Genomic DNA, 17,109 nt, shown 5'->3' on the forward strand with positions numbered 1-17,109 from the left:
GCTGGATGGATGCCACCAGGATGGCCTCGGCAGCTCTGCAGCAGTGCAGATGGCATACGGGATGGCTGCCACCAAGCTGGCCTCAGAAGCTCTGTAGATGGCATGCTGCATGGCTGCCACCAGGATGGCCTCAGCATCTCTGCATCAGTGCAGATGGCATGGTGGATGGCTGCCACCAGGCTGGGCTCTGCAGCTCTCCAGCAGTGCAGAAGGCATACGGGATGGCTGCCACCAGGCTGGCCTCAGACGCTCTGCAGCAGGCAGTGAGGAGGTTCAATGACACTGGAGGCTGCTCCAGACCGTCGCTGCTGGTTCAGCAGGTCTTCAAGAGAAGTGGGCTGCCAGCCAATCTCATCATCTAGAAGAGAGAGTGTCCTCGCTACTATGTCAGGGAACATTCAGCGAGGCGTTTGCATCTAGGTATGCTCAAAGGGTTGCCCTGGCTTAAAACAAAATATGCACAGGTATGCCTGGTTCAAATCCGGCCTGGGTGGCGTCCTCATTGAAGAAGTCGCTGCATCACATTCGGACATGAGGCAATGCAAGTTGGGAGAAAGGGGAGCAAGTGGTCTCTCTGGTATTTAAACATACTTGTCTTGGCCCTTCAGCCTGACGGCATTAAAACAAAATCCCAAACTTTCCTCCGTCTGCGTTAGACCACAGAGCCTGGAAGCAGGGCGAGCCCCGGCACATACAGGGTTAATAGTTCACTGAAGGAGGCCGCAAAGCAGTGACTGGTAGACATCACGCCGGGATCACTGACGCAGCGTGGCAGGCCCGCACCATCACAAACACGGAATTTGTTTTGTGAGCATGGAAGAAACGTTCAAAACGTTGGCAATGCCTGGGTGTCCGTCAGAAATCGCATGGCACGCGACACACTTCGTGTTGGGTGAAAGCAACTCGCATCACAATTGCACTAGCCGTGGGTATATTCATACAAGTAAAAACAAAAGCTAAACTGTGTAAGGGGGTCTGCCACTGCTTAGAATACTCAGTCATGGAGGGGTACAGTGAGGAACAAACTGCACGTGACTGTTAAATTCAAATGAAATCTGACATTCATTTAAAACGATCGCCCTACAAAACCTCCCTCTTTTCCTCCAGGCTTCTTAGAATGCGGATGAGAGGAGGAGGAGGAGGAGGAGGAATGATCCTTCCAGAATGCGCTGCGCAAGCGGGACAGCACAGGGTGAAGTTGCAACATGGAGGCCCAGGGCAAACATTTGGCAAAGGCGCAACACTAAGCACAGATTACGGGGCTCGGATGGGAAAATGTGTTAATTCTACGAGAAAAGCAGCAAAATGAAGGGATAGGACAAGTCATTGAAGACATTGAGGCTATGGCGCCTTGGAGGTGCCAGAGGCTCAGTAAACACACGGCAAGGAGTTCTCGGGACAAGCCGTGGCATCATGCACCCACCCTAAACTGGATCCCCAAAGTCGTCATGAACTTTGGACACGCAGGGCCCCAAGAATATGAGAGGTCTCAAAGTCCATAGTGTTGCTGTCGTGCCAAAGTTGATCAAAGATCAGAAAAGGGATCAGAACGGGGTTAATGCACACAGACACTATGCATATGTTTAACACCCCAATGCCTGAACTTGGAAGGAATATGGGGCCAATTAAATCCGTTTGAGTCCCCCATCCCTTTAATGGGTCATTTTTTTCACATTGACACTGTGTAATGAGGTAGGTTCATGTACAGGGACGTCATTTCTCCAAAATGCCTGGGGTAGCGGAAGTGCCATCACATGACCCTTGACCTCTGCTGGCATCACAGGGACCAATGGAACAACCTTTCACCCCTTGACAAAACCGGAAGTGGCATTGTTTCTATGTACAATACGAAAAATATATATTTTTTGCATTTTTAAAGCGATCACACAGTCCGCGGGCATCGAGGCGCTGTTACAGGAATTGTTTGTTTTTTAGTTGCGTAATTGTTTATTTTTTGTCTTAGTTGCATATTTATAACGCGCTTAACTACCCAGAGGTTTCTAAGCGCGGACCCAGGTATCGAACCTGTGTTGCTTCGTGTTGTCTTGCTTCCAAGGCAGCACGTTGCCGCTGAGCTATGGTTACGATATCACTAATATATATTTCATACAAGAATGGATCATCATACGTATCGTTAATATCAGCGCATATAGGCCCATATTACAAAATTTGTATTTTTTGACCGAATGCAAGCAGATGTCGAAGGCCCAATGATAATGATGTGGTATTATATAGCACTTCCGCTTAAGCGCTTCATATAGAACAAATATACACACAATATCACCCAACCTGTGTTGGTACTCATTCATCAACCTCAGCAGGGTGAAAATCTGAGTTGACCTTGCCGGGTGTCGAACCTGCAGATCGCACACAGTACAGCAGCGAGCCCTGAACCCAGTAAGCTCTCTTACGGCTATTGCTGTCAGAAAACAGAAAACCAGCCACTGCAGAAACAATGAGCCACATGCTGCTGGTCACAGCCCAGGAGCCACTATTTAAAAAATAAAAAAAAAAATAAAATACTAAAATATGAAAACTTTTTTTCTCTCCTGTTTTTAGGGGTAGCATGGGGGACCTCAGGGGTCGCAGGTGCAACCCCTCGGGGACACTAAATGACGTCCCTGTGTTTGTGTTTTAAGTACTGCATGAATGTGGACTTTTACAGAATTACAGGACAGAGTTTTGAAAAAATTGCACAGAGTATACACTGAAACCAGGAATTCCCACAGGGATGTCGTTTCACCAAAATGCCAGGGGTAGTGGAAGTGACATCACAGACCTCATGACATCACAGACCTCATGACATCACAGACCTCATGACATCATTTGACCTGGATGTCATTTTGTCTTTTACCCTGGTCCCATTACCAAACGTGGTTTGTGGAAATAAGAAAAAGTGTGTAAATGTAAACCATTTAAAATACCACATACGTACTGAAGCATACAAGAATATTTTAGATAGCAACCACATTTTAACAAGGCTGCTGCCTTCATATGCCATGGGGGTCAGGGGGTTGTGCGAGTCATGATATAAAAGGTTTTGACCCAATAGTACAACATAGACCAAAAAAATATTCGTTCCACCATTGGGTTCGCCATTTGAAGATTTGAATACATCTTTAACCAATAATTATGGCAAAGCGTTGAGAAAGTTTGGGGAGTGCTGTGACTAGATTCTTGCTGAAATGGACTCTGACATGCTTATATTGATGGCAAGCCCAGTGAAGATGTACCTCAAAATAAAAATTCTAAAATGGAAAAGGATATACACAGCATATCGTTGTATAAACTACAAAATGAGGTAACCACACACCCGAGGACATAGAAGGAACTGCAGTCCTCCTTGATGAGATTCAGAGGGCCAAACTATTGTTACATTTATATACACTTTCTTCTCAACTTACTAAGCTTCCTGCAAGGGTGGGGTCCCATAAGAGGGATCCCTTGGCAATAAAGAAACTGTCTGCTCTAAAAATCTGGGGGAGGCAGAAACGCTAAAAAACATTGGCCGATTGGCTGCAGCGCAACACTTGACTGAGGAAAATTTGCTGAGTGACCATTCACTCACATACCCAGCCACCCGTATCTCATCTACTCACACAGAATATACACACACCCCCCCCCCCCTTAAGGGCAGCAGCGCTAACACCCCATTGTCATTGAATGAGCCCACCACAGCAGGTTCATTCAATGTCAATGAGGCCACGCCTTCTGTCACCACGCCAGCTCGGGGGAGCCCTTGAAAGATTCCCCCGAGCTGGCGTGATGGGGGCATATGGCGCCCTGGGGGTTGTGGCGCCTCGGCCGGTCACCCGGCTCCCCCCTCCCCCCCTATGGCCGGCTCTGCACACACACACACAAAGAAAACACTTTACTTTTTTCCAAATCCATTGCTGCTCCGTCAGTTAAACTTCAAAAAGAAATGGTTTCTACTACGGTTTTCTGTAACGGAAATAATTTCATTTTTAAGTCAGACCAACTTCAAAACAATGAATGAAAAAGAGGGCTCTCACGTGAGAGCCCTCTTTACACTTTGGTTTCTCTCTGCCTCTGTAGGCCTCAAGGGTTCCAGAGTCAAGGGTTGCACAGGAGTTGCCATGGATTGCAATTGTGAACCCTGCCGACCCCCAATCGATGTCTCTGCATTGCCGGGGGGGGGGGGGGGTTGTAGTGGGATCAAGCTTTGCTGCGCCGTGTTGTGGGCTGTGCCTCGAGCGCTATGCTGCCACTTCCCTGCGTTGCGCCATGGAGTGCAGGGTTTGAATCCTGCGCTGCCGCGGCATGGTGCAAGGAGGCAGGACGGTTGATGGACGTTAGCGGCCGGACACGGTGCAGCCCCCATGATAGGAACTGACGAATAAAGAGCGTTACTAGCCAAGCTGCATCTGGCTCCTCGTTTCCCTCGGTGCCCTTCTTGTGCGGCACCTGAACGTAACAAAGGTGCTTTACAATGTTACAGGTTGATGAAGGACTGAATAGAAACTAGTTGCAGTAAGGGGTGGTAATACAGCTAGGAGGGACAAAAACAGACCAGACCTTATGTGCACGGAGAAGGGTCAGCAGGGGAATATGTATAATGTATACGGTACCTGTTCACATGTTGTACAAGGTGAGGGATGGGGAGGATGGGACTAGTTAAGGGCGATATTTCCCATTGCTGAAAGGTACAGTGAGCTGAAGTGTGGCTGCGGACTCTCGAGGGGTACCACCAATGACTACGTTTTGATAGTTTAGAGGGGTTACACACCCCTAAGGAAGAGAAGGTGCTTTTTTTTTTACAGCCACCTTGCAAGCTCCACTGTGGGGATGGATTTGATGGATTTGATGTGTGGTGCCAGAGAGATCCAGTGGTGAGAAGCAAGTAGGGAATGGGTGCTGAAGCGTTAGGTCTCACAGGGTGGGGCGAGCCATAGAGTGTGATAATAGCTTCAGAAGGTAGAGTGCAGGGGGTGGGAGTATGTGTCGAGAAATTAAGGCAGACAGGTAGGTAGTGCCTAGCCATGAATGGATTGTGTCTGCAAGTAGGAGGGGTTTTAAGAGAGAGTGGTTGCCCTGGCATAGCCACCTTAGCTGGAGTCAGTGGCTGCAGAAGGAAGAGGATGCAAACAGCAATGTTCATTATCTTTTCCAGACGAATGAAGCAGCAGTGGGAGGCCCATGAGGAGACTGGAGCAGTAGTCCATGGATGGAAATGAGGGTGTTAGCAGAGAGGAAGGTTAGATGGGGCCAATTGTTTGGATGTTCAATAGGATAAGCAGAGCAGTTTTAGTGGCTGCGGTCATGAACTACTCGAGTTTGAGGTCGTAGTCAAAGAGGACCACGAGGTTATGAGCCATGGGGAACAGAAGAGCGAGTGTATCCATGGAAAAAACAGAGGCGAGGAACGTCCCAAGAGGCTAGAAGATAGATTAATTCAGTCTTTGAGATGAGTAGCCCGCAGTGTCAAAAGTCAAACAGATCGAAAAGGACTAGGATGGATGACAGTTGGAGGTGTGGGCAAAAGTGAGAATGATAGAGACATGGGTGATGGCAGTTCAGTGGAGTGAGGACTGATAGCCAGCCTCATTAGGATGGTTGAGGACATGGGCTTCCAGATCCGATGTGACTTGGTTGAAGAACACAGAAGCTTGAGCTTCTTGGAATTTTGAGAGAGAAGAGAATACACGTGGGTAATTGGCAGGGTTTTTGGGATCTGCTGAAGGTTTTTTTTTAGCATAGGAAGCACAGTAGCTACTTTCCAGAGGAGAGGGACACAGAGGAGAGAGGAGTAGTGGTCGGAGGATGGGGTTCTTTTACAATTTGGAGCACACATTAATCAATGGGGTGCAGTGGGGGGTTGGCCAGCTAGAGGGTAGTAAGCGTTGTATACATAGGTGAGAACCAGAAGGATGGAGAGGGCCCTGTGTAGCATGAGGGAGGAGAGTGGAGAGTAAATCTCAATCCCAAATTTGGGAGACTTTACAGAAGACAAAACAGGCAAAGTTGTTCGCTAGAGATAGGTGGTAATGCAGAGTGCTCAAGGACGGGCAACATGGACAAACAAAGTACTTGCCTCTCAGTAATGTTCTTTCTGATGGATGTCTCTGCCATGGATTCCTCATCTACGATATCCATATCCCAGTGCAACTGTTCTCCGGAGGGTGCCGCAGCGCTTCGCTTTGTGTTGTGTCGACGCCTCTATGTGGTTTCCCTAGCACTCAGACGCTGAGGGGCTCTAGAACCGATCGTGTACTAGCTTCCCACAAGAGGGGCTGGTAGGGAGGGCGATGAGGAATCCATGGCAGGAACATCCATCAGAAAAACATTATTAGAAGAACAAATTACTTAACTCTGTAGATTCCTCCCTGCCATGGATTCCTCATCTATGATGGACTACCAAAAGCGGTATGTGACCTGTAGAAGGGCCAAAAGCAAGGACCCCAGATAACTCTGAAGGACTACCCTACCAAAACCAGCTATCTGGCCTGCAAGGGAATCCAAGCAGTAATGCTTAGTAAACGTGTGCACAGATGCCCCCATTGCTGCCTGGAAAATGTCCAGGACAGGCCCTGCATGCCCCGCTGCGGACAGAGGTGGCAGCCACTCCTCTGGTAAAATGAGCCCAGAGACTCTCGGGCACATCCTTCCCAGCCAGCTCGTAGCATTCTGAGATGCAAAGAATGATCCACATGAACATGGTCCGTTTGGTCACAGCCCTGTCAGCATGAGCACCAGCGTAACCAACAAAAAGCTGGTCATCCATCCTAGGCTCTACTACGAGAGACCTAGAACCTAAGGACCCATGCTGGGTCTAGTCGATGAAACTGTTCCTCTGCCTTGGGAGGGCGAGGTGGAGGGAAGAACACAGGAAGATGGCTCTTCTGAAAAAGATTCAAATGACCACCTTCGACAGAACAATGGGTCTCACTCACAAATCACCTTCTTGGAAAAAAACCAATAGGGAGGTAAAGCAGACCAAGCTTGGAGCTCACACACCCGTCTTGCGGAAGTTATGGCAACCAGGAAAATCAACTTACGGGTGAGCAATCTAATATAACAGGAATAAAGGGGTTTAAATGGAGCGCCCACAAGAAATATTAAAAACTAAATTCAAATCCCACGCCGGAACCACAAATTGGCAGGGAGAAAAAAAAAAAAAAAAAAAAAAAAAAAAAAATCACACAAACCCCACAAGAACTGCATAACAGTGGCGATTGTGAAATATGAGCTCTGATCTGGGGAAATCTTCAACACAGAAACAGCATTGAGGTAACCCTTCACAGTGCCAATCTGCAGACCCGCTTGGGCAAAAGAAGCAGAAAATTCTACACGGGACAGCGGACAGGATGAAGGAGCCAGGTCCCTCCCAGCACCAAATCAAAAACATACACCACCTACAGGCATAAATGGATTAGTAGCGGGCCTGAGAGCTGAAAGAAACTCAGTATGTCATCAGACAAGTCCCCACTTCTTGTAGCTCAGCCTCTTGATAGCCAAGCATGAAGGTTGAGGCTTCTGAGGTTCGGGTGGAGGACCCGCCCTCCGACTGGGAGAGCAAATCAAGGCTCCTCAGAAGGTGAGGGAGGGCAGATGGACATGTCCAGCAACTCTGGGTAGCATGTTCTCCAAGGCCAGTCCGGTGCGATTGGGATAGGCATGGCTCTAAACAGACGTAGAGTCCTGAGGACCAGCAGGATGTCAGGGATCACCGGGAATGCATTTAGGAGGTTGAAAGTCCACTCAACCATCAATGCATCCCCCAAAGCTCCCTAATGATCAAATTCCCTAGAGCAGAACAATTTGCACATCCAGTTGACACTGGAAGCAAAGAGGTCCACTTGAGGCAGGCATGTCATTTGGGGGTCAACAGGGGTCACAGATGGGACCACAGAGATCTCCCTTGCTACCCCTAAACATTTTAAAGTAACTTTTTATGTAAGCTCCTGGGCTGAGGCAAGCACTCTTGGTTTCTGGAGTGGCTGGCTCTCTCGTTCAGGCCACTTAAAAAGATGTTTAAAAAGGGGGGGGGTCCACAAGTGTAACACTGAGCAGTGATCCTAAATAAGAAAGAATAGGAATAACAAATAATTGTCTTTCTGGAATTCCATACAATAATTGCTAGACTCATTAAAGGTTTATTTCAGGCACACTTCACAGGATGAATAACTGATTTAGTCTGTTCTTTAATACCCCAACTCAGCCTTTCATCCTTCTGAGGTTGATAAATGAGTACCAACACAGGTTGGGGCATAGTGAATGTATAGTGTTTAAGCGCAAGTGTCTATCATTTGGCCTTGGACGTCTGCTTGCATTCACAATAATTTGTTATTTTGTCACACTGATATTAATGATACATATGGCAAACTATTCTTGTATGAAATGTACATCACACTATACTGATATCTTAACCATATTTTTTTGTTGTGTACTTCGGAACAATGCTATGTGATGCCACTTCCTGTTTTGTCAAGGGGTGACAGGTTGTGTTCCATTACTTTCTGTGATGCCACTTCAGGGTGGGTGGGGGTCAAATTACATCACTTCCTGTGTTGTCAATAGAAGTCAAGGGTCAGGTGATATCACCTCCACTACCCCATGTAATTTGGTGAAATTACCTGCCTTGAGGTCCTTCAAAGAGAGAAGATATTCTCCAGAACTTCCGGACATGACAGAGCTCCCACTCATGGGCGTCCGAGGTCTGTCTGTTCAATGCATCTGATGTGACATTCTCCCATCCAGCCAGATGGGCCGCCTCCAGGGAAACACGGTTCTCCAGAGCCCAGAACTACAGTCTCATTGCTCCTCTGCCCCAGGGCTCCACCTAGTTTGTTGAGGGAGTGCATGGCCACTGTGTTGTCCGTTGGGATCAGCATGGTCTTTCATTTTACAGAGGGGAGGAAAGCGACCAGGGCCAGCCTAATCGCTCTCAGCTCCAGCAAGTTGATGGGCTCCCAAGACGCTGTGGGAGACCAGTCTGCTCACTAAGTTCTGACAAGTGAACACCCCAACCAGTCAGAGATGCATCTGTGACTGCCATCACACAGGTCCAAGGTTGCCCAAACAACGTGCCTTTCAGCATATTGCCTTGCCCGGCCCACCATGCTAGGTCCTAAGCAACCCGACTCGAGACCTCCAGAAGGTCCAACATGTGGCCCTGGAACAAAGACCATTGGCAACAAAGAAGCCATTCAAGCGATCTCATGCGCAGCCTTGCTTGCGGCACAACTAGGATGCAGGAGGCCATGAGGCCCAGCAGGCACAGGAAGGAAGAGCCCCGGATGGTGTCGGATTGCAAGACACTGACAATCTGGAAAATGTTCATCACTCAATCCTCAGGCGGGAAAGCCCTACCCAGGTGAGTGTCCAAAACTGCCCCAATAAATTAGAGAGACTGGGACGCAGGACCTGAGACTTTTTGAAGTTCATGGAAAAGACCAAACTGTGCACGAGAGTGCATGTACAGAGTAGATGTTCCAACACTAGCTTCCGTGAGCGACCAGCCAGTCACCCAGGTAAGGGAAAAGCCCTCTCTACCGAGTCTCGCCACTGCCAGCAGCTTGGTGAAAACGCTGTACTAGTTTGATAGCGTTCTTCACCAGAAGTGGATGGACCTCCATCACAAGGATGCGGTCCGAAGAGAGTGATGGCCAGTGGACCGTGGACGTTAGAGAAAAGGAAGGCAATAGCCCCGATTGATGACCATGTTCAATGCTTGGGCCATACAGGTCTCGAGCCACTCCCTTCCGACAAGGATAGCCTTCCCCCACCGGCGACGGGTGCTGGAGCCCATCACTGAGGTTTGGTGCCCTGGGGAGCCGACAGGACTTCAGCTGTTGCTCAATCCTCACTGCAAACCTCTCCCTGTGTTTCTCTGGAAGCATCTGCCTTGGCCCCTTACTGAGGCAGGTTGTCCACAGCCCCTCTGGGTGAATGCGGGATAGGGGTGAAAATCCCTGGCCCGTGATGAGGATTGCATAGTGGGCTGCTGGACGATGAGTCCCAAGGACTTGGCAGTCGCCTTAGACAAATGGACGTTTTGGAAGGAGTCAGACTTACCTTCAAATAGGTTCGGTCTGTCAAAAGGCATATCTAGCAGCCTCGAGTGGGCGTCATCCGCAAACCCCGACGGCCAAAGAAGAACTTCGCCATGGCACAAGATGCATCCATGGCTCACGGGACTAGACTGCCTGAAGCAAGCACCTTCTTGTCAAATGTGTCCAGCCTTTTTCTTTCCCTGTCCGGTGGAAGGGACGGAAAGGAAGAGGGCTTCAGGCTCGCCATAGCGGCCTGTACCACCAGTTTTTCAGGTGATGCGTGGGCAGAGAGGAAAGCTGGGTCCAAAGGTGAAAAATGGTGCTTCCTTGCCAGATCCCTGCCCACTGGGGCAACACAGGCAGATTTCTTACACACTTTCAACACTGTAGCCTCCACCACCACGTTGAAGGGTAGCAGTTCCTATTGAACTCTGGATCTGGACAGCGCTGGGAGACGCAGGGTATTGGCCACCTTTGCCAACAGGTGCTGAAAAGCAGCTTAAAATCTATCTGGTGTTGGCAAAATGTCCAGCTTTGGGACGTGTCCAGACCGCTGGCCGCTTGCAGATCAGCTGCCAGGTCCAGCATGTCACCACTCCCATATAACTCCTCGGGAAAGTCCCTCTTCCCTAGAATCCATGGGTTCCAAACCAAATAGGACCTGGTTGCCTTCTTCGTCATAAATGTCATACCTTTTTGACTAATTCCAGCAGAGCCTGTCGGCGCTGGGGTGTCTCGCTCTCCATGTGGACCAGGCCCAAACTCGTAAGCGTGCACGAGTGGCCGTGTTAGGGCACCCTGCCGGTCGCAGAAGACTCAGGTGGACCCATCAGCACTGTGGCTGAAGCCAGCAGTGCCCCTGCCTGCACTAGAGGTGCCAGGGCCAGCGCCGCTGGTGCCTTTGTGAAGATGTCAAGCATCTTCAGGTGAAAATGCACCTATCCCTCCTTCGTGAAAGATTGGGTTGGGAAGGGCACCTGCACCGACCGCTTCCGAAGAATTCTTACAGCGTTGGCTCTTTTTCATTAAAGAAAAGAGCTGGTGAAAAGACTCACTTGGAGAGCGCAACCTCTTGCAGTGTTTCTTCTTCTCCACAAACAGAGCCATTCAATCTTCAGAACAATGATCTGCACTCTGCAACCTCGACCGCGGAAACTTGTCCTTTTGGATGAAGGTTAGAAATGTTGCTGCTTGCTCCTCAAGGGCCTTTGGGTGCACCGACCTACACAACCCACAGTCCTGGGCGTCATGGTCTTCGCCCAGTAAGTACAAGCAAATACAGTGCAGATCGGCGACCGGGATCAGCCTACAGCAGTCCGCGTGTGGCTTGAAACTGGATGTATTTGACGGAGTCGGCATGGTGAATCACGTAGAAAAGCTCAATGAGCACGTTCCCAATAAGCGAAGAGAGTAGGCGGAAAAAAGCAACTGCTGTGATGGGGTGCGGCACCAGTACTTCTACTGGCCCTGATGTAATTTCCGGTGCGGGGCATGTAGAGGAGTCAGATGGACCAGACACACAGCGCGCAGCGCCCCTTGCGTTGCAAATGTTTCGGAGAACAGCTGCGCTGGGATGAGGAGATCATAGATGAGGAATCCGTGGCAGGAAGGAATCCATTAGACTAGAAGGTTCTGACAAGTTTACGGGGGTGAGAGGTGAGAGAAAATTAGGGAGGTGCAGTAGGCAGAGTTCAGGGCAGAGAAGAGTTATGTTTAAGTTTGTTTGTAGAGTGCACTGCCACCCAGGGGAAACCTGGTGCTTAACAGGAAAACCTTCAGATAGGACTAGGTGAAATACGTATTACCTGGGAAAGAGGAAGGTCTCAAGTAGTTTCTGAAATTTACCATGATCTTCAGTCAACCTCAGTGCCAGAGGAAGTGTGTTCCAGAGAGAAGGGGCGCAACAGACAAAGCTCTGCCGCCAACCAATTTCTTTTTAAACCTGGGCATGACCAGACAGCCATGGCCTGCTGAACGGAGATTTCTGGTTGGGACAGAGGATCATCTTCTCTTGAAGAAAAAGAGCACCCTGTTTATACGGGGCTCAATAGGTCAAAAAGAGTGACAGGCGAGCCTCCTTTTAAGAAGTAAGGAGGGAAGGGGAGAAAGATTTGCGTCAGTAAAGGTGTAATCACATTTTAGTCCTTCCTTCTGAATGGCAGGGGAGATCCAGGGTTGGAGATGGGTGTGAGGGAAAGAGAAAAGGAGCAAACAGAATATAATTGGTCAAAAGGGGAGGCAAGAACAATTTAAAAGTCCTGAAATGCTGTTTCAATGGAGCAGGTGTAAGGGGTGAGAGGGCTTGGAGGGAGTTGATCACCAAATCGACGTAGGGTAGTAGGAATTCATGATAAACATTACATTTAGGGATCCAACTTGGTGGAAGGTAGCAGTACGGGATAGACACTTTGAGCAGGGGAGATAGTGGAGGCATCAATGGAGGAGCATGAGAACAGAAGGGAGGATGAGGGGAAGTATCAAGTCCAGAGAGTTTGTGTCCATGGGTGGATAGTTAAGGAAGAGTAGAGTATTTGGAGAGAAAGGAGTCTGGAGAAGCGGATATGGCTTGGTCAAGGAAGGGCGGTTAAGGCCACCTAGGACTAGGGTTGGACTCTGAGGGGAGAGATTCCATAACGAGATCGAGGTCATAGGAGAGATTGGAGAATGGCAGCAGGGTGGAAGATGAAGGAGAGAGAGGAGTGGGAGCAAGGAGTTGAAACCTGATGTGCATAAAAGAGGACAGAAGTTAATACAGGGTGGGGAAAACAGGAGAAGAGGGAATATGTTTGATCATTGGACTTAACCCTCCACCTCACTTAGAAAGGCAAGGAGTGTCTGGGGAGATAGCAGATTCAGTGTATAGGGCTGCTAACATGGCGGTGTTGTGGGGTTCAAACCACTTTTCCTTCACTGCCATCACGGATTGTTGTGGACGGTGGGAGTCAAAGTGGTGTGTATGAAAAAAGGTTTTATTGCAGCAGGATTGCACATTCCATAGCAGATCGTGAGGTCAGCAAGTGGGAGAGAACGTGAGGAAAGAGAGGGGGTTGTAGTAAAGAGAAAAGAGTGGGTCAATGAGATTAAAATGATCTTGTGGTGAGTAGTAAATGGGATGTTTAGAGGAAAGAAACAAAATAGTGATCAGGTGGGAGGACTGTGGGAGCCAAAGCCAAGAGGAGTCCATGGAAGTGCCAGATTATGGTGGACAGCATGCAACATGGTAACGGAGGAAAAATAGGGAGTAGTTTGGAGTCGAATGTGTAGTTGGCAAGAAGTGTCGATGGTGTGCTCAGTAGCTCGGAAAATACAATTTCTGAAGGAAAATAAAGATAGTAGTAATGACTAAAAAGCAAATTTTGTAAAAGAAAATCTGTCCAGCAGCGACAAAAATACAAATTTTAAAAAAGGACATTATTTTATATAAGAAGTCCAATTGAGTTATAAAATATATACAATTTACACAAAAATCGGGATAACTAGTTCCGGCAACAAAATCATTAATTAGACTTTGCCTTTATCAGGTGCCTTCAGTGGATTTAAGTGAGAACAATATTTTGTACTTCATTATCAAAATCAGGGAATCAGTTGCATGTGTAATCCCAAGGAGCAATTGTTTAAGTATTTTCAGTCTACGGTTGCTGTACATCATTCAGAGCTTTTATGGCCCATGCCCTTATTGGGCTTTGGACTGTTGAGGGCACATTCGCCTCAGGCAGTTTCCAGTCAGTGCTGGGCACAGTTGCACGGTAGAGTTTTGAGACCTTTTGCCTCACCAAGTATTTCCACTTAAGCAGTCTGCACACAGTTCTGTGCCTTGCACAAGCGATCCCAAACTCAGCAGCAAACTGGTGGCGGTTATCAGGGTTCACGTCTCCCTGATTAGTTCCAAGAGGGCTGAAATCCTGCAGAGTTGCTGGAGTCCCTGTGTAGAGGGGCCGTGGCCTTGCGGTTTGGACTGGACTGCTGACATCCGGCTTGGCACCTTCTGTAATGGTGCAGATGGTCTACAGGTTTGTACAGAGCAATAGCTAGTGGCTTACGATTAATTCAAAACCATCCATCCATCCATCCATCCATCCATCCATCCATCCATCCATCCATCCATCCATCCATCCATCCCTTTTCAGGATTACTGGAGAACCATTATGGCTAGTGAATGGACAGAGGGGGGACATTTGGGAAAAGGTGGGTATCAATTAGGACAAACAACATTTAATTAAAAAAGCACAACTGAAAGCAGAAACGGGCAGAAGTCATCTAAAACGGACACATGTTGCGGACACTCAGGGGATACTTACAGGCAAAGTAATGCCAAGGCTGATAGGTGACGCCGAAATCCGTGGATCGCTCGAGCACCCAGAGATCTGGACGAGGGGAGTTTGCAAACTTGATCAAGACGTATGCCACGTGAAAAAGCTGGAAATCAAGAAACAAGGTGACATTAGCCTGGGTTTAGAGCATTTTCATCTTGCAGCAACTGGCAGGAGCGATGGAATGGAGGAATGAATATTGAAACCAACAGGAGTGGGAAGGATGAGCAACATTGACAGCTAAAAAAAACAGACTTTGCAACTATACAGCATTCGGCGTGCTGCATCTCACCTGTGCAAATGAGATGCAAATGTGTGAAGAAACCAAGGGAGCCCCTTCAGCGTTTTGGCCTCACCCTGGTAGTAACTGCTCCATGCATTTCAGACCAATAGTCTGTCAGGGCCAAATCTGCATGTACAGGCTGCTATGCAATACATAGGCTACCAACACCTGCCTGTATTTGACAAGCACGGGTCACCCACAATGCGGCTTGCTTGGTGAGAAAAAACAGAGCTGTGACCGCTCCATTGCCGCGAGAGAGAAATGACGTCACTATTATCGAAGACAAGCAGGTGTTGGTAGCCTACGAATGGCGTAGTGTACATGCAGATTTGGCCCAGGCGAGGGACCAAACGTCCAAAACGCATTACCCGCATGTATGCATTCTGCCTTAGGAGCAGAGTGAATAAAGAAGGAAAAAAAAGTCTAATACTGAGAAGCAAACAAGACTTTTTTAAAGTGATTGCCTCGGTTTCTTTTTGCTTAGCATTGCCTGAAAAGGTGTAATTCTGTTTTTTTTGGGCATCACCAAATAAGATGTACTCTATGGGCTACTAGTAAGATTAAAGTCTTTACAGAGTAACTAACATTTTGTGGTACCCGCTCATTTCTCTTTATTTTCACCCCAACACAAACTATTTGTGTTCATTTCATAATGCTTCTACTGATAGAAAATCCATCGAGGCGGGGGGGGGGGGGGGGGTGATATGTTGTCTTGGTTGTGTGGAATGAGGAGTCACACCTGATTGTTAGTATGTCAAAAAGAAATATATCAGTTTCAAGGAAATTCGTATTATCCTCCTTATTGCTGTAGCTTGAAATCATTGCTTCCTGATCTCTTTCCATTGAATCTGGTCTCCGAGTGAGGCGTGTGGAGCGACTACTCAATACTAGTGGCTGGTTTAGTTCAAACCTTCTAATATTCAATAATAGATTCACCTGACTTCATCCTTAAGTATCTTTTCTTTACATTTACACCTCTTCTGTGCTGTTCTCTATCTCCAAAATGCCTCTGTCCATTCAGTTCAACGCACTTTCAGTCACAGTCTGACTCAATACTACACAGCTTATCCCCTGATGAATGTTCAAGCAGTAGAAGCATCAGGGATAGAAACGTGTCGGGTAAAGGTTACACATGGAGAGAGCAGCCACAAGAAATCAGGAGACATTGCTTTCCAATATATGAGAACCAATATGATATTAAATAACTAGGTTTTTCTTAGTGAGGATCGAGAGTTGACGAAATAGGTTTGTGGACTGTGCAATGTGTGATGGGGTTTGACCTGGATAATACAGACAAATAAAATACGTGGGTAGCAAGATTGAGCAACAGGTATCGTTCATAAATTGTGATCGTGTTTGCACCGATTTATCAGCAGAGCACAGCATGTCATTAACAATGGTACGAGGGCCATAGCGAGTCGATTTCGGCATAGTTTTATTTCAGTGTACCCAGTCCGAATCTCTTTAAATACCGGCGTCCTGTGGATTGCCTAAAGAGGATTGACGTTTATTAACACAAAAAGAGAAAGACAACTTTTACTTACTGCATAAAAAAAAAATTTACTACCTCATCGTTTCTTAAGGCAATTAATGAGCTTCACGGGGAAAGGTTGCACGGAGTAAAATTTTTCTCAATGGTCTGCTTTATTTCTGTCAGAAATAAGCTCGTGCGTCATGAGATGGAAACATACGTATCACACAGGCAGGGACTCTTTCACCATTGGTTGCAGGACTGAGTCCGGAAGGGGATAAAACGCATGACCGGAAAGAGCTGCCAGCAACCTTAGATCACTCCGATCCTTCACTCCCTCTCCCCCTCCCCCTCCGACCCGCACTCACTCCCAACACCAAGTTACGGACTCCAGTGCCAATTACCAATCTGAGAATCCCCACCCCGAAGGTCAATAGCCCAATTACCACAGGACACCCACGATGCATTGGCAATCCCCAAAGGCCCACTTCATGTTCATAAATTAATACCCAAATAACACGCTAGGTGGGTATTTACCCAGCCCCTACTATGCATTGGATGAGAATTATTATACATTGTATTATACTTTCAAAGTGCTACATTTGACGCATTTTAAATTCGTGTCATAAGAATTGCGCGTCCTTGCTGATTTGCAGAGACATAGAAGGGGGTAGCAAAGGGTCCTTCCTTCCTTCCTTCCTTCCTTCCTTCCTTCCTTCCTTCCTTCCTTCCTTCCTTCCTTCCTTCCTTCCTTCCTTCCTTCCTTCCTTCCTTCCTTCCTTCCTTCCTTCCTTCCTTCCTTCCTTCCTTCCTTCCTTCCTTCCTTCCTTCCTTCCTTCCTTCCTTCCTTCCTTCCTTCCTTCCTTCCTTCCTTCCTTCCTTCCTTCCTTCCTTCCTTCCTTCCTTCCTTCCTTCCTTCCTTCCTTCCTTCCTTCCTTCCTTCCTTCCTTCCTTCCTTCCTTCCTTCCTTCCTTCCTTCCTTCCTTCCTTCCTTCCTTCCTTCCTTCCTTCCTTCCTTCCTTCCTTCCTTCC

The 17,109-nt window shown here is 47.8% G+C and overlaps 1 protein-coding gene across 2 annotated transcripts in view; it reads right to left on the reverse strand.

The window, feature by feature from the left end:
- Positions 1-17,109, reverse strand: part of LAMA5 (laminin subunit alpha 5) — a 670,647-nt gene that overhangs the window by 512,536 nt on the left and 141,002 nt on the right. For both annotated transcript variants that reach the window (XM_069650738.1, XM_069650737.1), the window contains exon 3: positions 14,312-14,429. In XM_069650738.1, the coding sequence (XP_069506839.1) occupies positions 14,312-14,429 (118 nt within the window). The remainder of the gene's footprint in view (positions 1-14,311; positions 14,430-17,109) is intronic.

This window comes from Ambystoma mexicanum, chromosome 3p, assembly GCF_040938575.1.
Source record: "Ambystoma mexicanum isolate Mex_15411 chromosome 3p, UKY_AmexF1_1, whole genome shotgun sequence".
Lineage (NCBI taxonomy): Eukaryota > Metazoa > Chordata > Amphibia > Caudata > Ambystomatidae > Ambystoma > Ambystoma mexicanum.